At 35.5% G+C, this 26,176-nt stretch overlaps 1 protein-coding gene across 8 annotated transcripts in view; it reads right to left on the reverse strand.

Moving 5' to 3' along the window:
• Positions 1-26,176, reverse strand: part of MMS22L (MMS22 like, DNA repair protein) — an 87,211-nt gene that overhangs the window by 53,089 nt on the left and 7,946 nt on the right. For all 8 annotated transcript variants that reach the window (XR_004589795.3, XR_015731386.1, XM_034409037.3 and 5 more), the window contains exons 5-13: positions 22,718-22,805; positions 22,460-22,634; positions 20,926-21,019; positions 15,688-15,818; positions 13,513-13,626; positions 10,819-10,998; positions 4,120-4,182; positions 1,623-1,742; positions 811-1,037 (exon numbers count right to left, since the gene is read on the reverse strand). Coding sequence is in view for 6 of the 8 variants with exons in the window: in XM_034409037.3 (XP_034264928.2) it covers positions 811-1,037; positions 1,623-1,742; positions 4,120-4,182; positions 10,819-10,998; positions 13,513-13,626; positions 15,688-15,818; positions 20,926-21,019; positions 22,460-22,634; positions 22,718-22,805 (1,192 nt within the window). In the remaining 2 variants the exon portion in view is untranslated. The remainder of the gene's footprint in view (positions 1-810; positions 1,038-1,622; positions 1,743-4,119; positions 4,183-10,818; positions 10,999-13,512; positions 13,627-15,687; positions 15,819-20,925; positions 21,020-22,459; positions 22,635-22,717; positions 22,806-26,176) is intronic.

Raw genomic sequence — 26,176 nt, forward strand, 5'->3', positions numbered from 1 at the left:
AGCAATTTGACTAAAATTTCCCATCATCTGTTGGGTCTAAAAATGAAGGAATATTCCAAACAAATCTTTAGAGCACAATTTGGAAAACTTTGATCTACACTTTTACCGGGATCTGAGAAGCACATTTAAGACTGAATGCATCATGAGAAAACAACCATAAAGCAAAAAACACCGTAGTTTCTATTGACCCTTTTCCATATTGCAGCTCCATAAACTTCTGAAAAGTGTCTGGATCACCAATAGTGGATTATAGCATGTGGAAGTCAATAGGAAGAAGTTACAAAAAATTACACAGAAATGCCTTCTGTGACTGGAATTCTTAGCATACAAATTGTTTTCATTGATGTGTGAATACAACTTCTCTTCAAGTGATAATTTGGGGGGAAAAACACTGGGGTTTCTGAAAGCTAATATATAAGAAAGAATCATCTTACTACTGACTCACTGCTCTAACTCAAATAATCTACTTCAAATAAATATGACTGTCAGCATGAATCGCATATTCATCTGAAAATGAAAAAAAAAATAGAAACGTCATGAATTCCTGTTAATTACATATATTTTTAATATTAAAATAAAATCTGATTTTTCTGCAACCCTTTATTTTATGAATATTTCAGAATACTTTCTGAATATAAATCTTAAAAGAAGGATGCTTCCAAGATAAGACAAAAAGTATAAATAAAAAGGACATGATGGACAAAAAATCCTAGGTGAAAAACTATTAAGCTGCTCAGAATCATCTTATAAGGGAGATGGGCAGAATGAATGAATGAATGAATAAATAAATATTTATTTATTTATAAATACCTTCCTTTGATCTGCTTCCATGGATGAACACCATTAATCTTGCCTGCTTTCTTCATTATTTGCGCCAAAATGCGAAGAAAAAATTGGAAACTGTTGCAGGATATATACATGTCAGGTGTATGTATGTCATTGCAGTAACTCTTTATCAACTCATACATAGACAAGGGTGTCTTGCTAATATTTGCAAGACCTTTAAGACCAAACCAAGGAATGGTAAAGGGGTTGTTCTGCAAAAAAACAAAACAAAACAAAACAAAGTTTCATAACATGATACATGCTTTCACCTTTCTTCCATAAGTTATTTTATCATAACCAATCAGATGTCTAATAACTGTAGAAGTAAAGAGCTCTCTAGCTTTAGATCATAAATCAACTAATGAATACTAATTGGAGATCTGCTGCTCCTTTCTTCTCATCGCAACAGCAGAAAAATTTCATATCTTTGGGAAATTGGTCCACCCCTTCCTTCTGAATGTGTATTTATTTATTATATTTATTGAAAATATAATGTCATTTAAAAATACCATATTATTGATCTGAAATAATTTCTGTGGTACAGTGCATTGTACATTGAATGAATACATAAAAACGATCATTTGTTTTACAGAATCTGGAATGATTATTTGCTATATAATAATAAGATGTAACCATTTTAAGCTAAAGTATTTCAAATATTGTGAATTTGTATTGTTGTTGGAATAAAATAAATAATGTAAAAATTAGTAATCCTACCACTTAACAAAAAGCACTGGATTACTTTTTTTTTAAAATAAAAACCTCAGTTAGATTTTTTAAAAAAGATATTTACTTACCAGATTTTTGCTGTAATGTTCCCAAACTATAGTGACAATAGTGAGATTTACATCCCAGATGTGGCTTAATGTCAAGCAACACTGAAGATGCATCCGTAATTGTTCTTCTAAAATTCCAGCCTAGCAGACAAGAAAATTAAGATATTATTAGTTTTTTGTTTAATTTATCAAGGTTTCTATTTTATACACACAATCTTGACCACAAGTCAAATCAGAAGGATTCATATTTAAGTACTTCGTTTTATAACTATTATTTCTGTCTTAAAAGGAAATTCTGTTAAAACAACACGCAAAATAGAAAAAGCAACCTGAGAAATGATGGTACAATCATTTATCTAGTATTATCAACTAATCTCCATGTATATTTTTTTGAATCATATAGTTATAAAAATATGGTATACTTAAAAGATAATTTGAAGTTTAATTCATGGTTAGGCTATATCTAAGCATCCTCCAGCAAAATTGTTTGGGACTAAAAATACTTCCTAATGCCTTGGATGAAGCATCATTGGAAGCAAAGGAAGAATTCTAACTTTTTAGCTACCATAAACAACATGATAGATTTGGTTCACTTATAGTGATTCATTATTGTAACTTTAAATGCCAGCATTCTATGAGCTATTGCATTAACACATTTGTCAGACAGCTAGGAATGTAGCCTTTTAAAGAACAGAAATAAAATATAATCCTTGGTCAATTGTACTGGAACTGGCCCACTGAAATTAATTTTTAAGGGCAAAACAGCCTATTGATTTAGGAACATTATTTCCCACCTTGGCAAAGGCCACTGATCATGATAAGTTAGAAATTATGGTTATAAAATACAACAGTAGGTTCAAAGAAAAATCTTTTTTTAAAGTTTGGCTTAATATAGAAGCACAACAGAAAAAAACACTATTATTTCTTCTTTATATACAATCATATATTATTTACATGAACAGGCCAAAACCAGGGCAGCATTTAAAAACATATGCTTATTTGTCATGAGTTCAATTCCAAGGAAACTTTCTACCCAATTCCAATATGTAGCTACATTTTTTATTCTTTAAATATCAGTCACAGCAAAATACAATAACTAAAGCTACTCTCTCTATCACCATTTTAGCGAAGAAAGACTAACTAAATTTCCTAAATTACATTTCAGAGTAAAATACTATATGCTATGAAATTAAATTTTACAGTAAAATATGAGGGAGAGGAGGGTTTAATAACCATTCCTATATTTTTCCAAAGACTACAGAAAAACATTATAAAACATTTTTGAGCTTATTTGAGTTTGAAAAGCAGTTTCATTCATCATATAAACAGTTAAAATTGTTGTTTTTCCCTAACCATAGCTATATTTTCATATTTTTTCTTCCAACCCTAATAATATATATAAACCAATCTTATGTTCATTGTCACAGAAGCAAGTTCCACTTAATTCAAAAAAACTATGATACATGTATATAAAACTACACCTATCACTTTAATTATAAGGTAGCAAAGCATTAATATGCAGTTTTGCTCATACTAAAATTGAATTGGTGCTAAAATTCTCACACAATTTTCTTCCTCTTTATTTTAGAGGGCTGATAGACCTTTTGAATTATTACAGGAAATGAAGCTGGACAATTATGAGGAAAGGGAACAAACTGGAACAACAACACAGGACAGTACAGTACAATTGTCTTCCTTAAACAGGAATATTTCAGTAAAAAGAATCTTGACTAAATTTTGAATTCATTAATTTTAATTCATAATCTGACTTAGTTAAAGTCAAAAGGAAAACCGATCCTTTTGCTTGACTATGTGATTTCAGATACACAAAACAACTCAAAACAAATTATTTATGTAATGGTTGATACTAATTTACCATTTTATATCATGCAACCAAGAACAAATTCACACAAAAAACCACATTAATATGTTCAGAATACTTAAAAGTATATTTAAAAGGAGGTCACTTCTGACCTCTGGGCCACAAAGTATTGCATTAACAGCTCTGCAGAAAGAAAAATGATAAGGTATGAAATGAATGCTCAAAAGCTACAACCTTATCAGTAAGAGTTTGATTCAAGCCTGTAAGACAAATTGCTCAGCAAGTCAAGTCACCTTCCTGCTGTGATGAGGATATAGCTGAATTTTCAATGCAATAGACTATCTCCCTTATCACGTCTCTCAACTTGATACCCTCAGATGCAGTATACATTTTCTAAGCTTCCTGTTCTTATTTGGAATATATCTTGTCAAAGGAGCCAAGTAACACGTCCAGGATAATTATCTCTATCATGCACTTTATCTGACAATTTATCTTCAAAAAAATAACCATTTAAGAGAATATTCTTCTAACAAGAAGGAAACTATGTAGAACCTTAGCTTAGAAGTTCAACTAGAATGATCATGCTACAAAATTAATTTCAGAAAGCAATTGAATGAATAAGATACGTTAAACCCCTCGTCCCTATATTTTGAAGTAGCCATCATCAAACTTGCAAGTTATTATTAAAATATTTACTTGATTGTTGACTGATTGTTTCAGCAGATCTTCAACGTAAGGCCAGTTGGATTCTACTGGTTTCTAAATGGAAAATAGTTGGAGAGAGTTAATTTATAAATAATATTAATAACAATTACTCTGTAGAAACCTATACATAAGCAACTCATACAGGTAGTCCCTGACTTATGACCACAGTGGAGTCCAAAATTTCTGTTTCTAAGCAAGACAAGTGAATTTTGCCCCATTTTACAACTTTTTTTGCCACAATTAAGTGAATGCAATTGTTAAGTTAGTAACATGATTGTTAAGTGAATCTAGCTGTTCCATTGACTTGTCAGAAGATTGCAAAAGATGACCCCAAGACACTGTAACCATCATAAATATCAGTCAATTGCCAACTGTCTGAATTTTGATCATGTGATCATGGGGATGCTGTAAAGGTCGCAAGTGTGAAAAAGAGCCATAAGTCACATTCCCCCCCCCCCAGTGTTGTTGTAACTTCAAATGGTCATTAAGTGAACTGTTCTAACTGAAGGACTACCTGTACTGAAGTCAGTGATCTGTCAGTTAATCAACAGGATTGTAGCCTAAATAAACTATGTAGAGGTTACATTGCTGACCTGGGAAAAAAGTGAGTAAAAGCACATAAGGACAGAGCTGTATGAAGATATGCAGGTTTTACAGAAAGAAAATAGGGAGATGTCCCTCTTTCATAAAAGTAGCACCTGGATCACTCAGTGAAGCTGAATGGTGGAAGTTTCAGCTCTGAAAGAAATACTATTTCATAAAGGGTATAAAAAAAAAGTATCAAATTTACTATAAGAAAAGCAACCGATTTTATGATCTTTGTGGGGGTTGTTAAGTGAACCCACTGTTCGCTATGGCATGGTTTGGCCAACACCATCATAAAACACAGTCATGTGACTGCGGGGGGGGGGGGGAAAGAAGTGCTGGAACTTCAGAACCAGGTCTTAAATCCCCTTTTGCAGGTAGGCTGCAACCTTGAATGTTTATTAAGCAACCATTTGTAAATTGAGGATCATATGCAGATAAATTCATGAAGGTTTGTTAAATGGTATTAGTCATAATGCCTCTCCTGTATCACTGGCAATACCTGCTACTGAGAAATACACTCTACGACTAATGAATTTTCCGTATGTACATGGTTAGCTATAATAGTCACAGATGGATAGACCAACTAAAGCCTGGGACTCATCCAACATGTTTCTTCTCATGAGTGTCTCTATGACAGAGATGTCAAACTCAAGGCCTGGGGGCCAGATCCGGTCTGCGGGGTGCTTAGATCTGGCCCGCAGGGTCGCCCTGGAAACCAAAAAGGACTGGCCCATGATGCCTCTGTTAGTGAAAATGGAGCTCACAAGGGCCGTAGGCAGCCCTCCCGAGCTCCGTTTTCGCTCGCAGAGGGTTGCAGGACGCTATCGTTGCCGAAAATGGAGCTTAGGAACCCGTTTTTGCTGGCAGAGCACTCGGGTTGCCACAAACACCCCCGACATGAGTGACGTTGAGCTGGCCATGCCCACCTTGGCCAAGCCTACCCTGGCCCCCCAAGTTCAAACACAACCCTGATGCGGCCTCAATGAAATTGAATTTGATATCCCTGACTTAAGACAAGTAAGTGAAACAGTGAAAGGCTATCTTCTTTTTCACTGTTTTTAAAATTAGTACCTAAAAATTTCTTTCTATCCTGTTGTTAAATTAGTACAAAAATTAGTATTAATTTAATACTGATTAGAATTTCTGAGCCTCACAAAGACCAAATTCCTTTTGTTCTTGTTAAAATAAAATATTTCATATCACTTTTTACCTGGAAGAATGCATAAATATAGATAATTTAAATTATCCTTTAGGTTCTAAATTCAATGTGTCTACTATGCTATATATATGCTATTTAAAGGATCAAGAATGCAGCTAATTTCAGTGGATTTAATATGAATCACAACTAGCAGTTCATTCATTTAGATATTTTTCTAAAGATCATAGCCAGCATGTGTTATAAGCAGGGTGGATAAAAATCAATGATTTTTTTTAAAAAAATCAAAAAAATTGGATTTTTTTGATTTAAATCAGATTTTTTTTATTTTTATTGAATTTATTTTAATAAAAAACTTTTGGGGTAAAAATCTATCGTAAGATAGTTTTCTATTTAAGATACATAAATAATTTAGTTTATTCAGCAGGAAATGGAGCTTAGTTATGTAGCACAAGGCTGTATATTCTGCAACACTGGGACTATCGATGAGTCAACAGCGGATCAAAGGAGTAGCAGAGATGACATTTGCTCTTTAAAATTATGATTTAAATCGAGTCAATTTAAATCGAGTCTTTTTACTAGTGATTTAAATCATGATTTAAATCGACTCGATTTAAATCAAGTCCACCCTGGTTATAAGTTAGTTTTCCTGAAATTCTTAATTAACAAGTGATGTTAATGAAATCTATGACAAGATCTAGAAATGATTACTCCCTTCTCTAATTTGGTCTATGTCAATGAAGAATAAAGAATTAAGGTTGTCTATTTACATAAATCAAGTTTATAAACACAGTTCAAAAGGTCTTCAAGTCTTGAACTAAAAATCCCCAACAGTGAGGAAATGACAACCATTTTCTATCTTTAATAAAAAGTGTTTTGCCTTTGAAATATAGGTTTTCATAAAGCATTGCAAAATATTCACTCCCTTAGTATATCTGTCATTTCTGCCTAAGGAAAACATTTGTGATACCATCTGCTAAACAAACACACATGTAGTTCTGAGCTAATAGCATGCAATATGATTTTGCATTCATTTGTCATGTTACTTAAAAATACAACTTGAGTTGCAACTTTAAGTATATAGGCAACATTTCTTTTTAACTCTATGCAAAAAGAATCTAGTTTCTTCTTCTGGTTCACTTGTTGAGTTGCTAAGCTGCTCAGCTGGAAAGCACTCTTCGCTTATCTTAGAAAGTATTTTAAACTATTCAAAGGTAAGAATATTTAGCTCAAAGTCATTCGAACTATATTTGGTAGCCTTGAGCAGCATTAAAATTGACCCCTGCAATGTTCAAAAGTTGTAATATTTCTAATGCTATTTGGTTTTTGAAATTTATGAATATAGCCTTTAAGAATATGATAATGCAGATTCTTTGGTTGTTAAGAAACACTTAAGATCTGTGTTTTACAAATTTTTAAAGTTAGATATTTTGTTAGAGAAATTTGACACTTTCCAATTTTAATCCAACCACTAAATATACATAAACATTGATGGATATATCAAGGTTGACTATAAAAATGGTAGCAAACACATCTCTATTAAGCATTAAGCCAAAACCAAATAAATTACAGTATATAATGGAATACTACAAGTCATATACTTTTGATGCTGCACAATCTTTTCTAAATTTGTTTTTAATATATGTTTAGTTATGAATGTCAAATATACTTAAATGTTTTTTTAAAATGAAATCATGTGAGTATGTGTATCAAATCTAGTCTGTTATGGTATCACAGTATTCTTTTTAATAATTTGAATCTTTAAGATTCAACTATAGATTTCCAAAACAGACAATCTGAAAGATATAAAATAATTATTTTAAAATATGACACAGGAAATTGCAGATCTACCATAAATTAATTAAAGGTAAGGCAATTTAGGCTGGTAGTATATGTTTCTTCTATATCTTGATCACTTTAACTTATAGTTAAACATAACTATTATTTAATGAGAAATAGCAAACGTATATATCTTAAAACTAGTTATGACAAAACAATATAACAATTCAAAATATTTAGCACTAGCAATTTCAATCAATCCCATGTTTTTCCATTTTTATTTATTAAGAGGAAGCAAATCTAGAAATCAAGTCAATTACTGTATGCTTTTCAGTGAAGAGAAATTCAAAAATGTTTGCCCAAATGGTAATCTCCAAGAAATTTGAAATTCTTATTAAGAAAGAAGAAAAATGTATGGCTTTGATTTATTAATATTGTTCCAATCACACAAAATGTTGAGAGTTCTTCAAACTTCTAGATCCGTGATGGCAAATCTATGGCATGCATGCCAGAAGTGGCATGAAGAGCCATCTCTCCAGGCACGCGAGCCATCGCCTGTTGTTCTTCTGGGTTCCGGCATGCCAGTCAGCTGGTCTTCACATACGCGGGAACACTGGAAACTGGAAGAGCAGCCGCCCGGTGCGCATGCGCACCGGGCGGCTGCTCTTCCGGTTTCTGGTATGTGCGTGCACTCCCATTTCCGCACTCAATGCGAAAAGGTTCGGCAACACTGTTCTAAATTATTGATCCAAACAAGCAATTGGGTTATACTTGGCTGAAAACAACTTGGTTCTATCTGAAAGGATGAGCAGAAAGCTACAGAATTATCAGGCATGGAAAGCTTATAATAAGATCCAGGGACGTCTATGGCGGGAGGGCAGGACAGAACTAAACAGACATTGCCCTACGAGATCTACCTCTTTCAGAGCTTTAGTTGCTTCGACAGAAGCCTGTGAATACCCCTACTCAAAGCTGGATCAGAGTCCTGGCCTGCTTTGAACAATGCTAGGTTTGGAAACTAATAACAAAGCGAGTTTTTTGGGAAAGGAATAAGACAAACAAGAAAAAGAGCTCTGGTCGCTCAGCAGACTAATTAACATCCACTTACAGCTGCTGCCTGCAATTACTGCAAGTTCAAATCTCACCAGGCTCAAGGTTGACTCAGCCTTCCATCCTTTCTAAGGTAGGTAAAATGAGGACCCAGATTATAGGGGCAATAAGATGACTTTGTATAAATATACAAAAAAGTATGAAGGCTATTGCTTAACGCATTGTAAGCCGCCCTGAGTCTCTGGAGAAGGGCGGCATATAAATCAAATAAAAAAAAAAAAGACAAGAGTTGTGTTTGTCATAATGTTGAGCTTTTCACTTCTGATAATTTAGTGGTTGCTGTAGTCTTTACTGCTTGCAGAAGCCAAGCTGAAGCAACCAGACTATAAAAATTAGTATGCATGTTCTCAGTAAGGCTGATTATTTAGTAATTTTGGTTTCCATTTTTTTTTATTAATTTTCAAAACTTATTAATATTAAGCACCCGGATTTCATTATGGTGTTCAAGGTCAGTGTAAATTCACAGCAATAATTTATCAGACATTAGGATTTCATAGACTGGGTTCATACAGAAACAAAGTGATGCTTTTATTAAAAGCAGCTCATTAAACAAATCACAATTGGCTGGGGTTATATGCCATTCTAAAACCAAGTCAAATTGTAGTATGGCTTAATCAGTTTCTCTGACCAGCTGAAAAATCCAAATAGAATGAAAACAATGCTTAAAGAATGATAACAAGTGGAAAATTTCCCAAATAGAATATGTATCTAAAAACTACAAGTCAACTGAATGAAGTCAAACCCTCAGTGCTTAACATATCGTATATATAAATACATATATAATTATAATACTGTTTTCTCTGGGGTAAGAAATAAGATGCAGAACAGAGAAAAGAAATAAATTCAAGAAAATAAAGGCTTTGGATTTCTTTTTTCTTTAAAATTTTTACATAGCTAAAATTACTTTACGCCCAATTAGTTCACTAGATATCTTCACAAATGTCTACCATTCAAACCATCCCTGCTTCCACCCCATTCATATTTTGGTACTTGGTGTTTTTTTTCCAAGATGTCATCAGCTCTACTGATCTCTCAGTTTTGCATTCAAATCACATTTACTATATTCAGCATCCATCCATTCTTGACCTTAGCTCTTCTTATTTTACCACTTAAATCCATCTGCATTCAGCTTACTTTTATATTTCTCCTGTCATGCCACTCACTTCGAGATAAGAAAGAGGACAGCAGCGTGTTGTTAAACCAGAACCATTTCTGCTTCTTTTGGTAAACATTTCTTGTTTCAGACCTTCTACCATTAGCATTGGCCCGTCTTAAAAAGTTCTCTTTCAAATACGTGAATTTATCGACTTGCACTAGTTTTTCACTACTTGTATATGACTTGTAAATGTTCACTCTCCTTTCCCTGTCAAGCACCACTACCTTGATCTTTGATACATTAATTTTCAAATCCATCCTCCTTGATGCATCGTATAGTCCAACACTCACAGCAAACCATTTGATTTCTCTGCTAATAATATGGCTTTATTTATATACAAAGGTAAATGAAGTTCACCTTCCCATCATACACTCCATCATCACAAGCATTCTCCGTACATTTCTCCACAAATACATTGAAGGGGGACATGGCACAGCCCTCCATATGTTCTGAAACATCCTTTATCTACCACTCTTATTGCATTCAGCCACCAACCTTCAACAACATAATTGTGCAAAACATTCAAGACTACTTGATTCAAGACTACTCTTTATAGTACATTCCTTCTAAATCAACAACCATAACAATAAAATTTCTTTTTCATATTGTTATGCGCTCAGTAACCTTAAAGAATAACAGGAATTTAACAATTAAAAGCACATTGTAACCTTTGACCGTTAATATTGTCTTGTTACTAATTTGGTGTCTTTCATTTCACTTTTTAAAGAGTATAGAAAGCATTTTTTTAACTCAAAGGTAGGCTAAGATTAAGATTCCTGAAGCTCAAAATTTAAGAAATTTATATGCCATTTTGTTCATTAAGTATTAAAACTTTTGGGGAAATTAAGGAAATATTAAAAACGCCTTACAAATATTCCCCATAGAAAAAGAACAAACTTACCTTTTCATCTGTATATCCATTCCGGTCAATATGATAAAGTGATGCCAGGTGGGTTATAATCCACCAACTGAAGCTCAGTGGATCCTTGCATGGAATTGATTCAAAGGCAGATACTGAATCAGTACCATTGTTTTTTTTGAATACTTTCTTCAGAATTTTATTTAGCCAGTTCCAAAATGACTGTAAAGAAAACCAACAGTTTTTAAAAGGAAACCTGCACACTTTGGCCATCTGCTTAGCTCTTGAGAATTTTTCCTATTGCTTTTTTGCTTCACCAGATAGCAGCTTACACAGGACAAATTTTGAGGCTGAAATAGAAAACAATCTGATCTTTTTCTTAGCTAACCTTTTAAACATACCTTTGGATATGCTTTCATTTATATATAGTTACTGTTAGCCAAATATTAGTTTTTCTATGTCAGGGGTGTCAAACTCAAGGCCTGTGGGCCAGAGCCGTCCCGCGGGGTGCTTAGATCTGGCCCATGGGGCCACCCTGGAAACACCGAAGAACCAGCTCGCTGTGCCTCTGCCAGTGAAAACAGACCACGGGAGGGCTGTGTGTGGCCCTCCTGGGCTCTGTTTTCGGCTGTGACGGCCTCCTCAGCCCTCCTGAGCTCCGTTTTCACTGGCAGAGAGCTGCAGGAGGCCGTCACAATTGAAAATGGAGCCTAGGAGGGCCACACACGGCCCTCACGAGCTCCGTTTTCACTGGCAGAGTGCTAGCAAAACAAAATACTAGCAAAAGTGGCATTTGATCACATGAGTGATGAGCTGGCCACACCTATCCAGGCCACGCCCACCTTGGTCCCCCGAGGCCTAACACAACCCTCAATGAAATCAAGTTTGACACTCCTGTTCTATGTAATTCTACTTTTGGTAATATATTTTTCTTAATGAACTCAGGTTCTGAATTGGACAAGAGTATATTAATTCTTTGACCTTCACTGTAAACTTAATATGATTTAGAGTTCCCATGAACGCAATCAAAATATACCATTAATATAAATGTATACCATTTTGGGGGCAATCTATGGAGAAAGGGCCATTTGACATAGGACTGTAACAAAGTAAGAGAGTAAAATCAAGTCTCTTGATTGTAAGAGGCAAAAAACCTGAATAAATAAAAGAATCAAATCAAGTTCAGCCACATCTCAATCAACGATTTCTGAAGAAACCTTTATATTTAAAATCCAAATTATGCAACTAAGGTAGGGATAGGCAATCTGGTGCTTGCCAGCTATTTTAGATATAAACTTCAGGTTGTAACTATATAGTTTAAGAGATTATATATCTTTAGATTATATAAAGAACAGGGAATATTTTCAGTATAATCAAGAGAAGGACAAGCTAGATGTGGGCAATGATTTGCTATTATTTGGTGGAAATAAGGAAATTCAGGATTCTCCAAGATTGTGTTTTGTGATGTTTTGTGATTACTTATACTCAGGCAAATTGTTCAATTAAAAAAAATCAATTCTAGCAGGATTCTAGATTGATGCACCCAACATTTTCTTTTATTCCTTATAGTAATGATCATGGACCCACCAAAAGTAAGTAAAAGCAATAAATGACAGTAAAATAATGTAACAATACAATACCTTGCTATCCTATTTAATATAATCAATAACCATTTCCAAATGTATGTAGGATCCAATCTGGGTCCATCACATTCTGTTAGAGAGAAGTTCCCTAATTATGGGCTCCAGCACGAATCTGAAAGCTCGGAAGACTATTCAATCTTCTGTTGCTTGTATCTTATGATTTATATTGTTTATTTAGTATCCTAATATGATTTATGTTGATTGCTTATTTAGTATCCTATGACTATCACTAAGTGATGTATCTTATGATTTATGATGAATGTATTTTTATGACTATGATCATGATTTATCACTTACTGCTTGTATGTTCACTGAGATTCTATTCTATTCTATTCTATTCTATTCTATTCTATTCTATTCTATTCTATTCTATTCTATTCTATTCTATTCTATTCTATTCTATTCTATTCTATTCTATTCTATTCTATTCTATTCTATTCTATTCCATTCCATTCCATTCCATTCCATTCCATTCCATTCCATTCCATTCCATTCCTCTGGTCCTGGTGACCGACCCAGATTGGATCCTGCAACATTATCCTGGGACACGTATATTCGCCTTCATTCCAAATGTATGTACTGTTAGTAAAGCAGAAGTTCTATGAGTTACAATGTAAATCAGTTTAGAATAGTGAAGCCCACAACACACATCAGGAGAAGATAAGAGTCTATGAAGAAGCTATAACTATTGTCTGGACATACAGTATTAATTTATGACTGACCTCCCCAGGGCCAAATACCAGAAATTTTAACTATAAATTCTTAGTGGTGGAAAGAATCGTTTATTGTGCTATTGATTCTTTAAGCTACTACAGTGCTAATGATTCCCCAACTAAGTCTGAATGGATGGTTGCCTTAGTCCTGGTCTGATAATATCCAGCAATACCATGCTGACAATTATTTGACCCTGCTGGTCAACTAACATAAACTTCTTTAAAGTTTACAAGGGGAAAAAAGCAACACCTTTGATATAAGTTTGCCTATGGGGTGGATAAAACCGTTTGATATATTTGTCAAACTATGAATTTCTGCAGGTTTCCAACACAATCTGTTTCATGAAATGTATTCATGCTGGGAATGTAACAATTCCTACCTCTGTAAGAGATGCTTTATTTCTGTGGTCAAGCAGATGAATAAGCAGAACCCACAGCTCTTTTATACAGGTACAAGTATAGTGGTGAGTAATAAGAGCTTCAGAGAGCCTAACCTGCAACAAATAACATTTTAACTCAGAGAAGATAGAAGACATTTCTACATGAACAAACTTCAGAGATGGAGGAAGCAGTTGAAAAATATCACTGAAATACTTGAGTGTAAATATAAAAAGATTAAGCCATCCAGCAAACAGTATAAATCTTTCTTTCTTTCTTTCTTTCTTTCTTTCTTTCTTTCTTTCTTTCTTTCTTTCTTTCTTTCTTTCTTTCTCTCTCTCTCTCTCTTTCTTTCTTTCTTTCTTTCTTTAAAAAAGAAACTGCCACATCTTTGTATCCATGTGCTTGAAATCCAAATTTAAAGACTGTGCATTATCTTTGTGGTGTTATAATTTCATCGCCTACTGCAATTTTTCAGAAGTTACTCCCTTTAAGGAAGAAAATGGATAGGTGTGAGCTTACATGTGTGTGTTAGAGAAAAATAGAAAGAGACTTATCTAGATCTGTCAAAACCACAAGGAATTATTTATGTGCCTAATACTAAGAAAATGTTTAAGGAGTGTTCATCTCAATACGATTCATACACATTGATTGCTTCTTTATTGGTGAAAAATTGTTGAAACTGTCCTACTGTTAACACTTAGAAAAGGTAATTTTGGTGACTTTCTTCTTCCTGTTCTATTCTCAAAAACAATTTTTGGAAGAATGGCCTACTTAAAAATCACATTTAAATAATCTGGTTATATTTGAAATTTCAAGTGCCACATGGACCATTATTAAATAATGCATAAGCAAATTTGTTTAACATTCATATACATTTCGGAAAAATGCTTCTAAAACTAGTAGACTAAGTCTATGCCTTATTCTCTCTATATTTTCTTAGTATCCAGTTTGCCGAATTCAACAGAGCTTGTTCTTAAGTACTGTGGTTATTTAAAGTTACCTGTCAGATATGAAGGGCTACCATTCAGGATGGTTGACATTATAGTTAAAACCTGTTATACTCTGCAGAAAACCATCATGGGTTTTAGAATAATTCAAATAAAAGGGATACAGAAGAAACTCCCCACAGTATCAGCATGAAAAAGAAAAAAATAAAGCCATAGACTGCATAAATAGTTCTTAAGAAATTTCTGCAGCATTACCTTTGTAAACTCTCTATTCCTGGTATGATAAAACTATGTTATTGCTAAATAAACCAATATTTTCAAATTATTCAACACTAATTTTTATGATAGAACCTATAAAGGCACAAATTTAATGCCATACATGATGGAATAAAAACACTACATTGTTCCAAAGCAATGCAATATTTCCTGAATTGTTTAGTCTGCCATCTTTAATCAAATGAGTTATACCTTGATGTACCAGCAGGTGGTACTGTAGTCACATATAGCAACGGAATACCACTCCCCTTTTAAGATTTAAAAAGTTTCATTCCATTTTGCATTGCATTTGGAAAATAAATACTTACTTTTTACATGTCACGTAGATTTGCCCTTTATCCAATTCAAGACTAACCTATTTGATAGTTTAGAGTTAATTAGCTGAATAATTTATTTTGCACTTGGGAACTTTGGAAGGGAAAGGAAACAATGCCTAAGAATGATTTATCAAACAAACCTTTCTTTCTTTTTTTTTTTTTTTGAAAAAAATAGAGTACTAAAAAATGTGTGTATGTGTGTGTGTGTTTGTATGTGCGTGACGGCATGTCCCTTCCCACACATTTTATAACAAATGTACAACTAAAATTAGGAGATAAATGGATATAATAATTCTTGTAACCAGCTCTTTTGCTTCCTGTCACATTCTAAAGACTGTTGATCTCTCTAGAGCATTAGGGCCATAGGAAAACAGGAATATCGGGAGTTTTCCACTTGCCAAAGACCTTGCTCACTTTTAGAGTTCACAGACTTCATTTCTGGACAAAGGCATTTCTCAAGCTGTATTTTCATTTAACTACCTCACACAGGTGAATTAATAGAAGTAGCATCTAACCAAAAGCACTAAGATGAATTTATCTGGGAAATACTGTTTTAATATATATTAATAGATACATTTCTACTGTCTCAGAAATTTAAGCAATATTACCATAATATTGAATAAAATTGCAATACCTTTGAATACCTCTTAACTGACAAACTTATCAGATCATATAAGAGATTACCACAGTGATCTTCGAACAAACTGATATTGGTTAGATTTTCTCCGGTTAAATTTGTAAATCTGTGAGCATATATGGTTTGCCCTAGAAAATACAAATAAAATGAGAAAATCGAATTAATGAATGTAGAAACAGAAATATGTTTTCAGTGCAAAAAACAAACAACTGCAAACCAAACCTATAGTCATTCATTTTCTAAATTTATCATACAGAAAATCTCAACATTTGTATCATTTGATGTATAATTTGTGGGTGATCTTGGACCAGTCACTGTCTCTCAGCCCAACCCACCTCACAAGGTGGCGAACATACTTATAATACACCTCACATTGTTGTGGGGAAAATAAAATGCTCACCACTTTGAGTTAATTAAAAAATAATAAAAGGCTGTATAATAAATAAATAAATAAATGAAATAAAAAATTTGATGTCACTATCTTTGCAGCTGGATGAAAATGACCGGTGCTGGTTCAGTAACAGAGTCTTATATCCTGTTTTAGATATAGATACTTGTAGGGCAAAATATTTAATTGCAAACCATTTCCTCCCCGGTTCCCAAGAAAAGGTTTTTTTTAAATATTACATATCATACTTATCTATACAGGAAGCTTTACAGACTAAATTGGTCATGATGACATTAATGCTGATTCCATTTCTGTAGCTTCGTTAGTTTCCTTTAAGCATAATTAACTTTGGGGTCCAAAATTACTATTGCAACACATAGGAATTCCTTTACTCTACTTTCTCCTCCATCAGTGCATGCTTCAAATGGCCTCTGCGAGAATGCTATTTACATTTGGAAAGGAACAGGAATGCTTTTGGCTATTAATGTTCAGTTAGAACTGAAGAGAGGGAAAAGCATTATTGAGAAAGCACCACTGTATGCATGGGTAGGAAGGGAGCTTGGGAGATAGGAGAATTACAGTATTTTTTGGAGTATAAAACGCACCAGAGTATAAGACGCAGCTTAGTTTTTGGGAAGGAAAATAGGAAAAAAAATATCTGCCTACCAGGTATTCATCTGGCTAGCGTCCTTAGTCTGGTCAGCTTCAGCACATTAGTTTGCTGGGTTTTTAATCCCCTGCTTGGGGATAAAAAACAGCTTCTAAAGCACAACTGATCTTTGGAGAGAGAAGCAATGAAAAAAGCAGGCAAACCACGGATATCGCTTCACTCGCTAGCGCCTCGTTAGGGCTGAAAAAAAGCTTCACAGCTGAGAGTCAGAGGGAGCAGGCAAAGCACGGAAGATTGCTTCACTGAAAAAAAGCTTCTAAAGCACAGTTGAGAGTCGGAGGTAGATCACTTCACTTGCTAGCACCTCGTTAGGGCTGAAAAAAAGCTTCGAAAAAGCTATATTCAGAGTATAAGACGCACCCAAATTTTCAGCCTCTGTTAGGAGGGAAAAAAGTGCGTCTTATACTCCAAAAAATATGGTACATCTGAAGATGGTTTGAATTCTGCATTTCCCCAACATTGCTGTTTCTTAGATTGCTCTTTGTCCTCCTTTCTCTCTGACTACTGAAAGGAAACTCTAAAATTTAGAAGGGGGAATTAAAGCAATATTTGGAAGGAAGGCATAGCCACGTAAACAGCTCCTCAGACCAAAAGCACTCCATGCTAGCTTTTATTGCAAACTCTAAATTCTTATTGTTAAATAATGTATAAAGGAAGTAATCTAGAATTAAGCATTGTAAAACATAATAAAATGGATGTAAGGTTGAAAATACCTACGTTTTCTCCTTCAGCATTCATGTGTTAAATTAGCTCTCACAGTGAAACTTTTCCTACTATAATGTGTGACCTTTAGTGTCTGCCCAATTCAGAATATAAAACCTCTCCCTATATTGTGCAACTCCAAGAACAAATATTTAGGGGTAAAGTAGTCTGAGTACACAGAACATATATTGAGTAAATGTGAATAGGGTGCCTTGTTGTCACTTAATTCATAACTTTTTATCAATTATTAAATAAACTTGTGGAAGTATAAGTATAGAGAAGTTAGGAATAAGGGGCATTCATCTATCATTCAGCAGCTAAGATTGACAGTACTCTACATCAGTGCTGAATGATGTCTGGTTACCACTGATCCCTTTAAAATGGAGTTGTCAATCAAGGAATTGTTTTTTGAAAAAAATCTGAGTATATCTTTACGCTTCATTGGCTAGAGTAACCAGGATCTCTCGGAATAGCCATTTTTGACCCCACAATGTATTTAGAATATGAGTAATTCTAAACATTGTATTTTTCTGGATACTCTAAGAGAACTTGCATGAATAATTTTAAAAATACTAATCACACGTGAGCACACATTACACCTACATGCCTTCAAAATATTTTTATATTTTTATAACTTCATTAATAAAGATAAAGATAACTGTTAAATTTAGAATTCTGCTATAACATTCAGATTGTTGAGTGTGCAATTTGTGTAAGGACCTTTTACCCTCTCAAAATACAATGAAAACAAAATGTATTTGTAAAGAATTAAGTTAGAAATTCCATCAAAATCAAAAGGACAGTGTTTATTGATTTTAAATCAATAGGACAAATAATAAATGGATAGATGCATTGATCTTTTAATTGATTTATAAGTGAAGTTTTGCTGTGAAATTATAATTAATTATATAATTATAATTGTGAAATTATATAAATCAGTTGAGTTATTCATTGATTTTAAAAAATGGTGCTGCAGATGAATCAATCACATTAAGGCTGTTTATAATTTATAATTTGAGGACTAAAAGATTATACTTAAAAGAAATGAAGTAGAAATAACCTATTTTAGGAATCCCCGAACTGGTTCCTTCAGAATATTGTCTGGATTTCAACATAATATCAGACTTCAGTCTCCATAATTCACTGCCATTTTTCTAATTTAGGATACCAAGAACTTAAGTTTATCATATTCTGGCAGGCATCAGGATGAGGAAGACTGATCTTCCCAATCACCAGATATCCACATAAGATGGTAATTTGATCTTTTCTGTTTTATTTAGCTTCCATTGTTAAAAACATGTTTGGACTCTTCCCCTAAATAGCAAGAAGTAACAGGAAGCACAATCTATTTCCATATTTCACTTTCTCTTTTATTTCTTGGTAAATTACTTGGAAATGTTTTTATTGCACCTCCGTGAATCTTAAAATTCATTTGTTACTAAATAGTCTTAACAACCATTGTGTAAGCTTAGGTTTTAATAGAGCTATGGGCAAATGAACAGCTGTAAAAATTGAAACTGTAAATAAATAAATGCAAGCATTTTAAATCCCAATTTTGCAAGCAAAAGTAAACAAACTCATCAAACTGTAATATACTTAAATGAGTGTTTCCCATTATATCTGAAAATTTGAATTTTTAATTTTTTTTATTAAAAAGTTTTCAAGACAGAAAACATTTTTACAAATCCCTCCCTCTACTCCCTCCCCCCCTACCACCCCCCCTCCCCCCCGAACTTCCCAGAGCAAAATACAGGGTATAGCATTTATCTATCATAAGCTAAACTAAACTAACAATCTATAAGTTCCCGCACACCTCCTTGAATTTTTAATTTTAATGTAAACTTGCTAAAACCTGGACAATGAAGTCCTGGTTTAAGAATCTTAATAGATCCGCCAGCTACCAACCAAAATCTCAGAGGTAATGGAAGTACCACATTTAAAAATATGAAGATTGATGTAAGAATCTCAGTATTTAGAGTGAGTCAAGGATGAAGATCCCTGATATCAGTAATGCAACCCACAACTTCTCCCCTTCCTTTCGTAGATTGCATCACTTTTCTTGTGTTTGTCCACCCTGCAAACTCTGTAGAGCAAACTCTGTAATCTGAGTTAAGAGCCAGAACTCACTAATTAAAACAAAGCTTAATTTTCTCATTGAAAATTGTACAGTTAATTCTTGAAGTATGACTATTTGTTCACAGACTAAATTTACAGGGACCCTGAACGATTGGTGGTTATACCCAGTCCCTAAACGTACAGCCGTTGCAGCATCTCCAAAAATCAAAATGTGACCACTTGGCAGCCCTCCAGCATTTATGACCACAGGCACTTCCATCTACCTATCTCCCCCCACATCTGTTGGCCCTGCCACCCTTATACCCTCAGATAACCTTCACTGTCTTCTTCCTGCCACTGTTGAAATAACAACTAACCTCTTTCTTTAGGCAGCTGCTGACCGTGCCAGGCTTCTTCCCAAGGCCATGGTGACCTCTTGTCCAAATTGTGCATAGCCTATTGGAGAGGTTTTGGAAAACAGATTGTGCTGGCCAGGTCAGCGGTGGCAGAGGCAGTGGAGTGTAAGGTGGCCAAAAGGGAAGCGATGGGGAGATGTAGGCTGTTGTGGTCTGCCATCAGCCTATGGAGCTGGCAGTGGAGTCGGACAGTGAGGAGGCTGGGGAGGACAACGGGCCAGTCCTGGAGTCAGGGGAAGGCCCGGATAAGGGCTCTGCATCTGAGGCAGAGATGGGGCCAGGGCCATCTGGGAGCGATGCGCGGACTCCAAAGGCGGATAGCAGAGAGGTAGAGGAACAAGAGGAGCCTGTTCCTAGTGCACGCATGCAAAGAGCTGCCAGAAGGCAAGAGCAGCTAAAGCAAAAAGGATGACTCGGGAGTAAGGCCAGGAGATGATTGGCCCCTCCCAGAAGGCTTAAAAGAGCAGCAATGGCTCTTGGGATCTTTGTAGGAAAGCAATGTTGCTACATTTGTTCTTGTTGGCGTCTCTTGCTTCTGAACTTTTGGCAAAGCAGGGTGCCAAAGTAGATAAAGGTGATAAGGCTGAAAGACTGTTTATGAAGAATTTGTTTTGGACTTAATTTGGACTAAGATGAGAATGAAGTAATTCTCAGCTGTTCTAATAAAATATGTTTATTTAGGACTGATTGTGTCTGGTAATAACTACTTGGGTCTAGGTTATAACATAGGCAGATGAGTGAGTTGAAAAGAAGGCAATACCTTATCTTAACACGGCTTGAGGCTGGGAGGGACCAAATCAGGAGTAGTTTGGATCAGGTAAGATCCTTGGCTAACAACTGCTGGGATCTGCACATTTCATAATGTTAAATACACTTCTTTATGAAGACTACAGAATATGAACTCTTCTTAAGACTATTGCTTTAGCAATTATTTGCATGTGTTTTATTTATCCTTCCAAATCCCAATGACAAATAACACAAAAGATATAAACAAAATGACTCACTTTGCATCTTTTCACCAAGAAGATGGAGGATTTCCAACACTGACCAGTGAATGTCTATGTACAGATGCAGCAAGTGCCATGATGGAGGAAATAACTACATTAAAAATATCCAAGAAAAATACTGCATGTTATATTTTAATTCATATATGCAGAATACACCGTGACATATAAAGATTTTAAAATGAACTGGCCTTCCATGTGTTGGAAACAGATTGATAATTAATGTAGTAGGGTACATGTAATATTAAAACGATGCCAAATATTGTTACTTTTGACCGAACTCAAAAGAGAAAAGACAATTCTTTAATAACAAAAACTATAAGGCCCTGTTATTACTACGATAGTGTAAATAGGTATCCAGTTATTTAAAAATTATAGCACCACTACAGGTTAGTCCTCATTTAGTAACAACTAGGACTAGCAAGTTTCCCTAAGTGAAACTTCAACTATGCTTACAATCTTACTTCTGTTTCCTTTGCTTTATAGACCTGTGAAGCTCATAAATATGAATGCTGGTTGCAAAATTACATTTTAAACACCATTATAACTGCAGTCACTAAACAAGGCAGTTGCTAAATGAGAACTCCCTGTATATGTAGTATATTTTTATCTCCTTTTTACCCCCAGGAATGTTTTTCATTTTTATCTCAGCATACATATAAACTAGAATATTTTGAATTTCCTATATATCCAATAGTAATGGTTTAATATACTACAAGACCATCTTGTTTTTGAAAACAATGATGGGCAATTCAACTCTTCTGAGTTCAGGGAAAGTGTGGGGATACAAAGTACTTTGGGTACTTTTATACAGGTCGAGTATACTGTCCTATGGAAGTAAGATTGTCCATCTTACTAGGCACAGAGAAACTTGTGAAAAATTTCCTAAAATAGTGGAGGAGAAGAAAACAAAGAGCAAACTGAACTTGGATTGGGACTTTGGGAATTGAATGAAAATAATGAGCAGAGACATTAACCCCCCCAATCCACCCATTCCTAAAGACACATGTACTCTAGAAGGCAGACATCCTAATGCAGGGGTCTCCAACCTTGGCAAGTTTAAGACTTGTGGGCTTCAACTCCCAGAGTTCCTCAACCAGCTTTGCAAAGCTGGCTGAGGAACTTTGGGAGTTGAAGCCCACAAGCCTTAAACTTGCCAAGGTTGGAGACCCCTGTCCTAATGTACAGTATCTCACACACGTGCATATTAGAGACAAAATTTTCCCCAAATTCAGAATTAATGGGGAAGAAAGACCAGGACCTGTGTATGAAGTTCAACAGGCTAGATGAGAAACCTCCTGGGAGCTGGCCTACAAGTTAGAGATATTCCATATCTATTCCAAGACATAAGCCCTAGTAATATTATCTCTTACGTCATCACTTGATAATGGTGGTGACTTTGTGCCATATTTTATCACATTCCCCTGTGGCTTCTCATCAATGTCCCAACATTTACAAATAATATACTCTATATTTCTGTATGATCCTCATGTTTGATAATATTACTTATAAAGGAAAAAAAAAGTCAGACCACCTTTGATTGAGGCAGAATGGTATTTCCTTCTAGAATGCAAGCAGGGAGGTCATATAGGCGGCCAATATGCAGTGTCAAAGAATAGAGTTCTTCAACAATCAAGGAAGGGAGTTGTGCTTCTTGTTTCTCATATGGATGGAACAACTCATCTTCTGTTTCATGTGGCTCCAGATACCTGAAAAAATTCATGGAGACATAGTACCACACAACATAAAATATACAGAATGGATGAAACAGGACTTATGCTTGACATCTCACCTGAAGATGAAAACTTTCACATATTGCAGGAACTCAACACATTTTTGTCTCGTGTTATGCGCTTCTAAGTGACGGTTTGCAGCTTGACCTGAAATAAATTGGAAATTAAGGATGGACTCTTAAGGAGTTCATGCACTACACAATTTTACTTGATGTTCATCTTAAGAGTAAACAACAATACATATTATCATTGCAATAGTGGTGAATATCTGTAGCTTGGGTATAAGACGAGGGTGAAGGTTTGTTCTCCGAGCTTCTGGGTTGGTTTCCGAACCTTTCATTACCAGGCTAGGTAACATCTTCAGCGGAGTTTAAGGAATGTCAGTGTTCTTCTGCTTATAAGGGCTTCAGGTGTGGGTGTGTCAATCACAAGATCCTCACCTGACACATCCACACCTGAAGCCCTTATAAACAGAAGAACACTGACATCCCCTAAACTCCACTGAAGATATTACCTAGCCTGGTAACAAAATATTCAGAAACCACCTCACAAGCTTGGAGAACAAACCTTCACCCTCACATATTATCCTAACTGTGTATTGGGGATCCCCAAATTCACTCCGAGTTGAATCATCTACACCAGTTTAACAAGAATAAGCCAATTCATAAATTAGAAGAATAAGAATAAGAATAATTTTATTTCTATACCGCCCTTCTCCCGAAGGACTCAGGGCGATGTACAGCCTATTAAAAACACAAGACAACATCAGTTAAAATAGTTTAAAATTATTAAATAAATTCGGCTCGATTTAAAACCCCGGAAATTTAAAACCCAATTTAAAATTGTTATATTGATAGACCAGCCTGGCAGAACAACAGGATCTTGAGTGCACAACGAAACACCCAGAGGTCGGAGATCTTACGTATTTCCGGGGGCAGTTCGTTCCACAGGGCTGGGGCTCCCACAGAGAAGGCCCTCCCCCTGGGTGTCGCCAGCCGACATAACACAATTAGGGTTTTTTAACTTTGAATTGTGACCTCTTAGGATGCTGTGAACAAATTTGCATATTTTGAAGGGCTCGTGCGCCGAAGCTAGAAACCCACCCTGAACTTCTTAAAGAAGTGAACCCCATTCTGCCTAGACATACTGGCTGAGGTTTTTCCCTAGGGAAACGATATCTGGACTATTGTCCACCAGTCTAGGTTTTCCTAAACAAGAGTACAAATGGTTAAAAAAAAAAGAGAGAGTATCTCTCTTCTCTTAAGTGCTGAGGGAGAAGGAAAAATTTGGGGACATGGAGGGGTGGGGAAGATGTCAGTCAAGGCAATCATCCTTAGCAACAACTCCTGTCACTGGAAATTTTCACAGATCATCCCTGGGCTCCCTCTACATTCTGTGCAAAGAGTTCAAGTTTGGTCTCCCCTGTTCTTGCCCAAGGCTGCTTTTCCTTTTCCCAATACTCTCACTTGGCCAAAGTGGGGAGCCTGAACCCAAGCAGCCCACTTTCCCAAGGCAAGACAATTAAAATCCATATTATACATTGTGCAACTCCTGGAAAAGCTTTATAAGCCAGAAGCTGAAAAAGACAGAGGCACAGGGAAAATGGCTTCTTTACACATTTTCACATACCTCTTACATACATAAGAGCCTTGGTAGTACAGTGGTCTAAGGCACCCTGTTATTAAGGTGGTTATTAAGACCAGCTGCCTGCAATTACTGCAGGTTCGAATCTCGCCAAGGCTCAAGGTTGACTTAGCCTTCCATCCTTTCTAAGGTAGGTAAATTGAGGACCCAGTTGTGGGGGCAATAAGCTGACTTTGTATAAATATACAAAAGGATGAAGGCTATTGCTGAGCACATTGTAAGCCGCCCTGAGTCTCCGGAGAAGGGCGGCATATAAATCAAATTTTTTTTAAAAAAAAAATACCTACAAAGTGGATCAAAGCAGGCATCAACTAGGAGACAAGAAGACACTGAGGTTAAGCCTTTCCTTCCAGGCTTTGGGAACCAATAAGGAAATGCCCTTTTTGTTTTTCTTCTTTTAGTGCCTAATATGAAAAGTTAAATAACCTAGCCTTTCCGCAATCTGGCAGTATCCAGTTTTGTTGGACTACAGTGCAGTTCAGTCATTCTGTGCCCAGAATTCCTCAATGGTGGGTCATGGGAAAGTTTGTATGCATGAGAGTATTACTATCCAACCAGATGGCACAGAAGGGAAAGGATGATGTATCTATCCATCCATCCACCCACCCATCCAGCCTTTATTACTTTTTAAGTAGCTCAAGGTGGTGAACATAATACTCTTTCCTCCTTCCTCCTCTATTGTAAAGTTACAATAATAACTTTAACTTAACTGAGGTGAATTGGGCTTAAAGAGTTACTGGTTCAGTCACCCAGCCAGTTTTTCACCCCCAAGCAGGACTAGAACTCACAATGTCCTGGTTTCTAGGCCAGTTCCTTAAACACTATATAACCTACACATACACATTAATTTTTCTCTGATGGTTGCGATGGAGCTGTTTAAATAAGCTTTTGTGTCAGGATTGGGGAGCCCATTGCCTACAGTTTCCTTTATCTTTCACTATTAGCCACATTGGTGGGAGACTAATGGGAATTTTAATTCAGCAACATCTTGAGCATCACAGCTTCTTAATCTCATATTCATTTCAGAGCCTATCAATGTTGTACGTATCTTTAAAGGCATTTATGGAGCTTCTGCTTTATGGCTGCCCACTCAGAATATGCTATGCGTTTTAAGGAACTGGCAACCTCTTTATCTATCAAGCAAAAAGTATAATTGTATTTAAATGACTAATATTTTGTTCACATTGTCCAATGTTGAAAACATGAAGTACCAAATCAGCTGTCAAATTTTCTGTTAGATTATTTGGATAACTGCACTGTTTTTAAGATTTTTGTTTTTTAAAAAAAATAGGGATGTGAAATTTGTTATGTACACCACATAGCATCAAGATGATAATATTTCTTTTGCTTTCCTTCCTCTCTTTCTGTCCCGGAAGAAACATTAAGGCATTATAACTCTCACACACACACATGTGGCAAATAATAAGCTAAAAACAGTGTAACTAAAAATATATCCAGAAAAATAATTTCTTAAAAACAACTCAAAATTCCTGGGTCAAAATGTGTCTCCCACATTTAAGTGTTGAGTGAAAAATAAATATGTATCCGATTATTTTGCTGGATTGCCAGAATCAGTATAGGATGCCAACTTTTTTATCATAATGGTCTAAGAATTCTTACAAGAACAATTACTGTGCAAGTGGTCCCCAACCTTTCTAGCTCCACGGACTGGCAGTGGCAGTGGGGGATGGTTTTGCGTGCGGAACCTAGATCCCATGCATGCGCAAATGAAGCTTCATGTGCTCACCTGCCACTTGCATGGCCCGGTTCTCAACAGGCCGCATCCGGGCGGTGGTCTGTGGACCAGGGGTTGGGGACCCCTGCCTTACCATATTAAATGTATATCCATATATATCTGTACATGTATGACTGTC

Source organism: Pantherophis guttatus, chromosome 1 (genome assembly GCF_059756535.1).
Source record: "Pantherophis guttatus breed Tessera chromosome 1, ASM5975653v1, whole genome shotgun sequence".
NCBI classification, from domain to species: Eukaryota; Metazoa; Chordata; class Lepidosauria; order Squamata; family Colubridae; genus Pantherophis; species Pantherophis guttatus.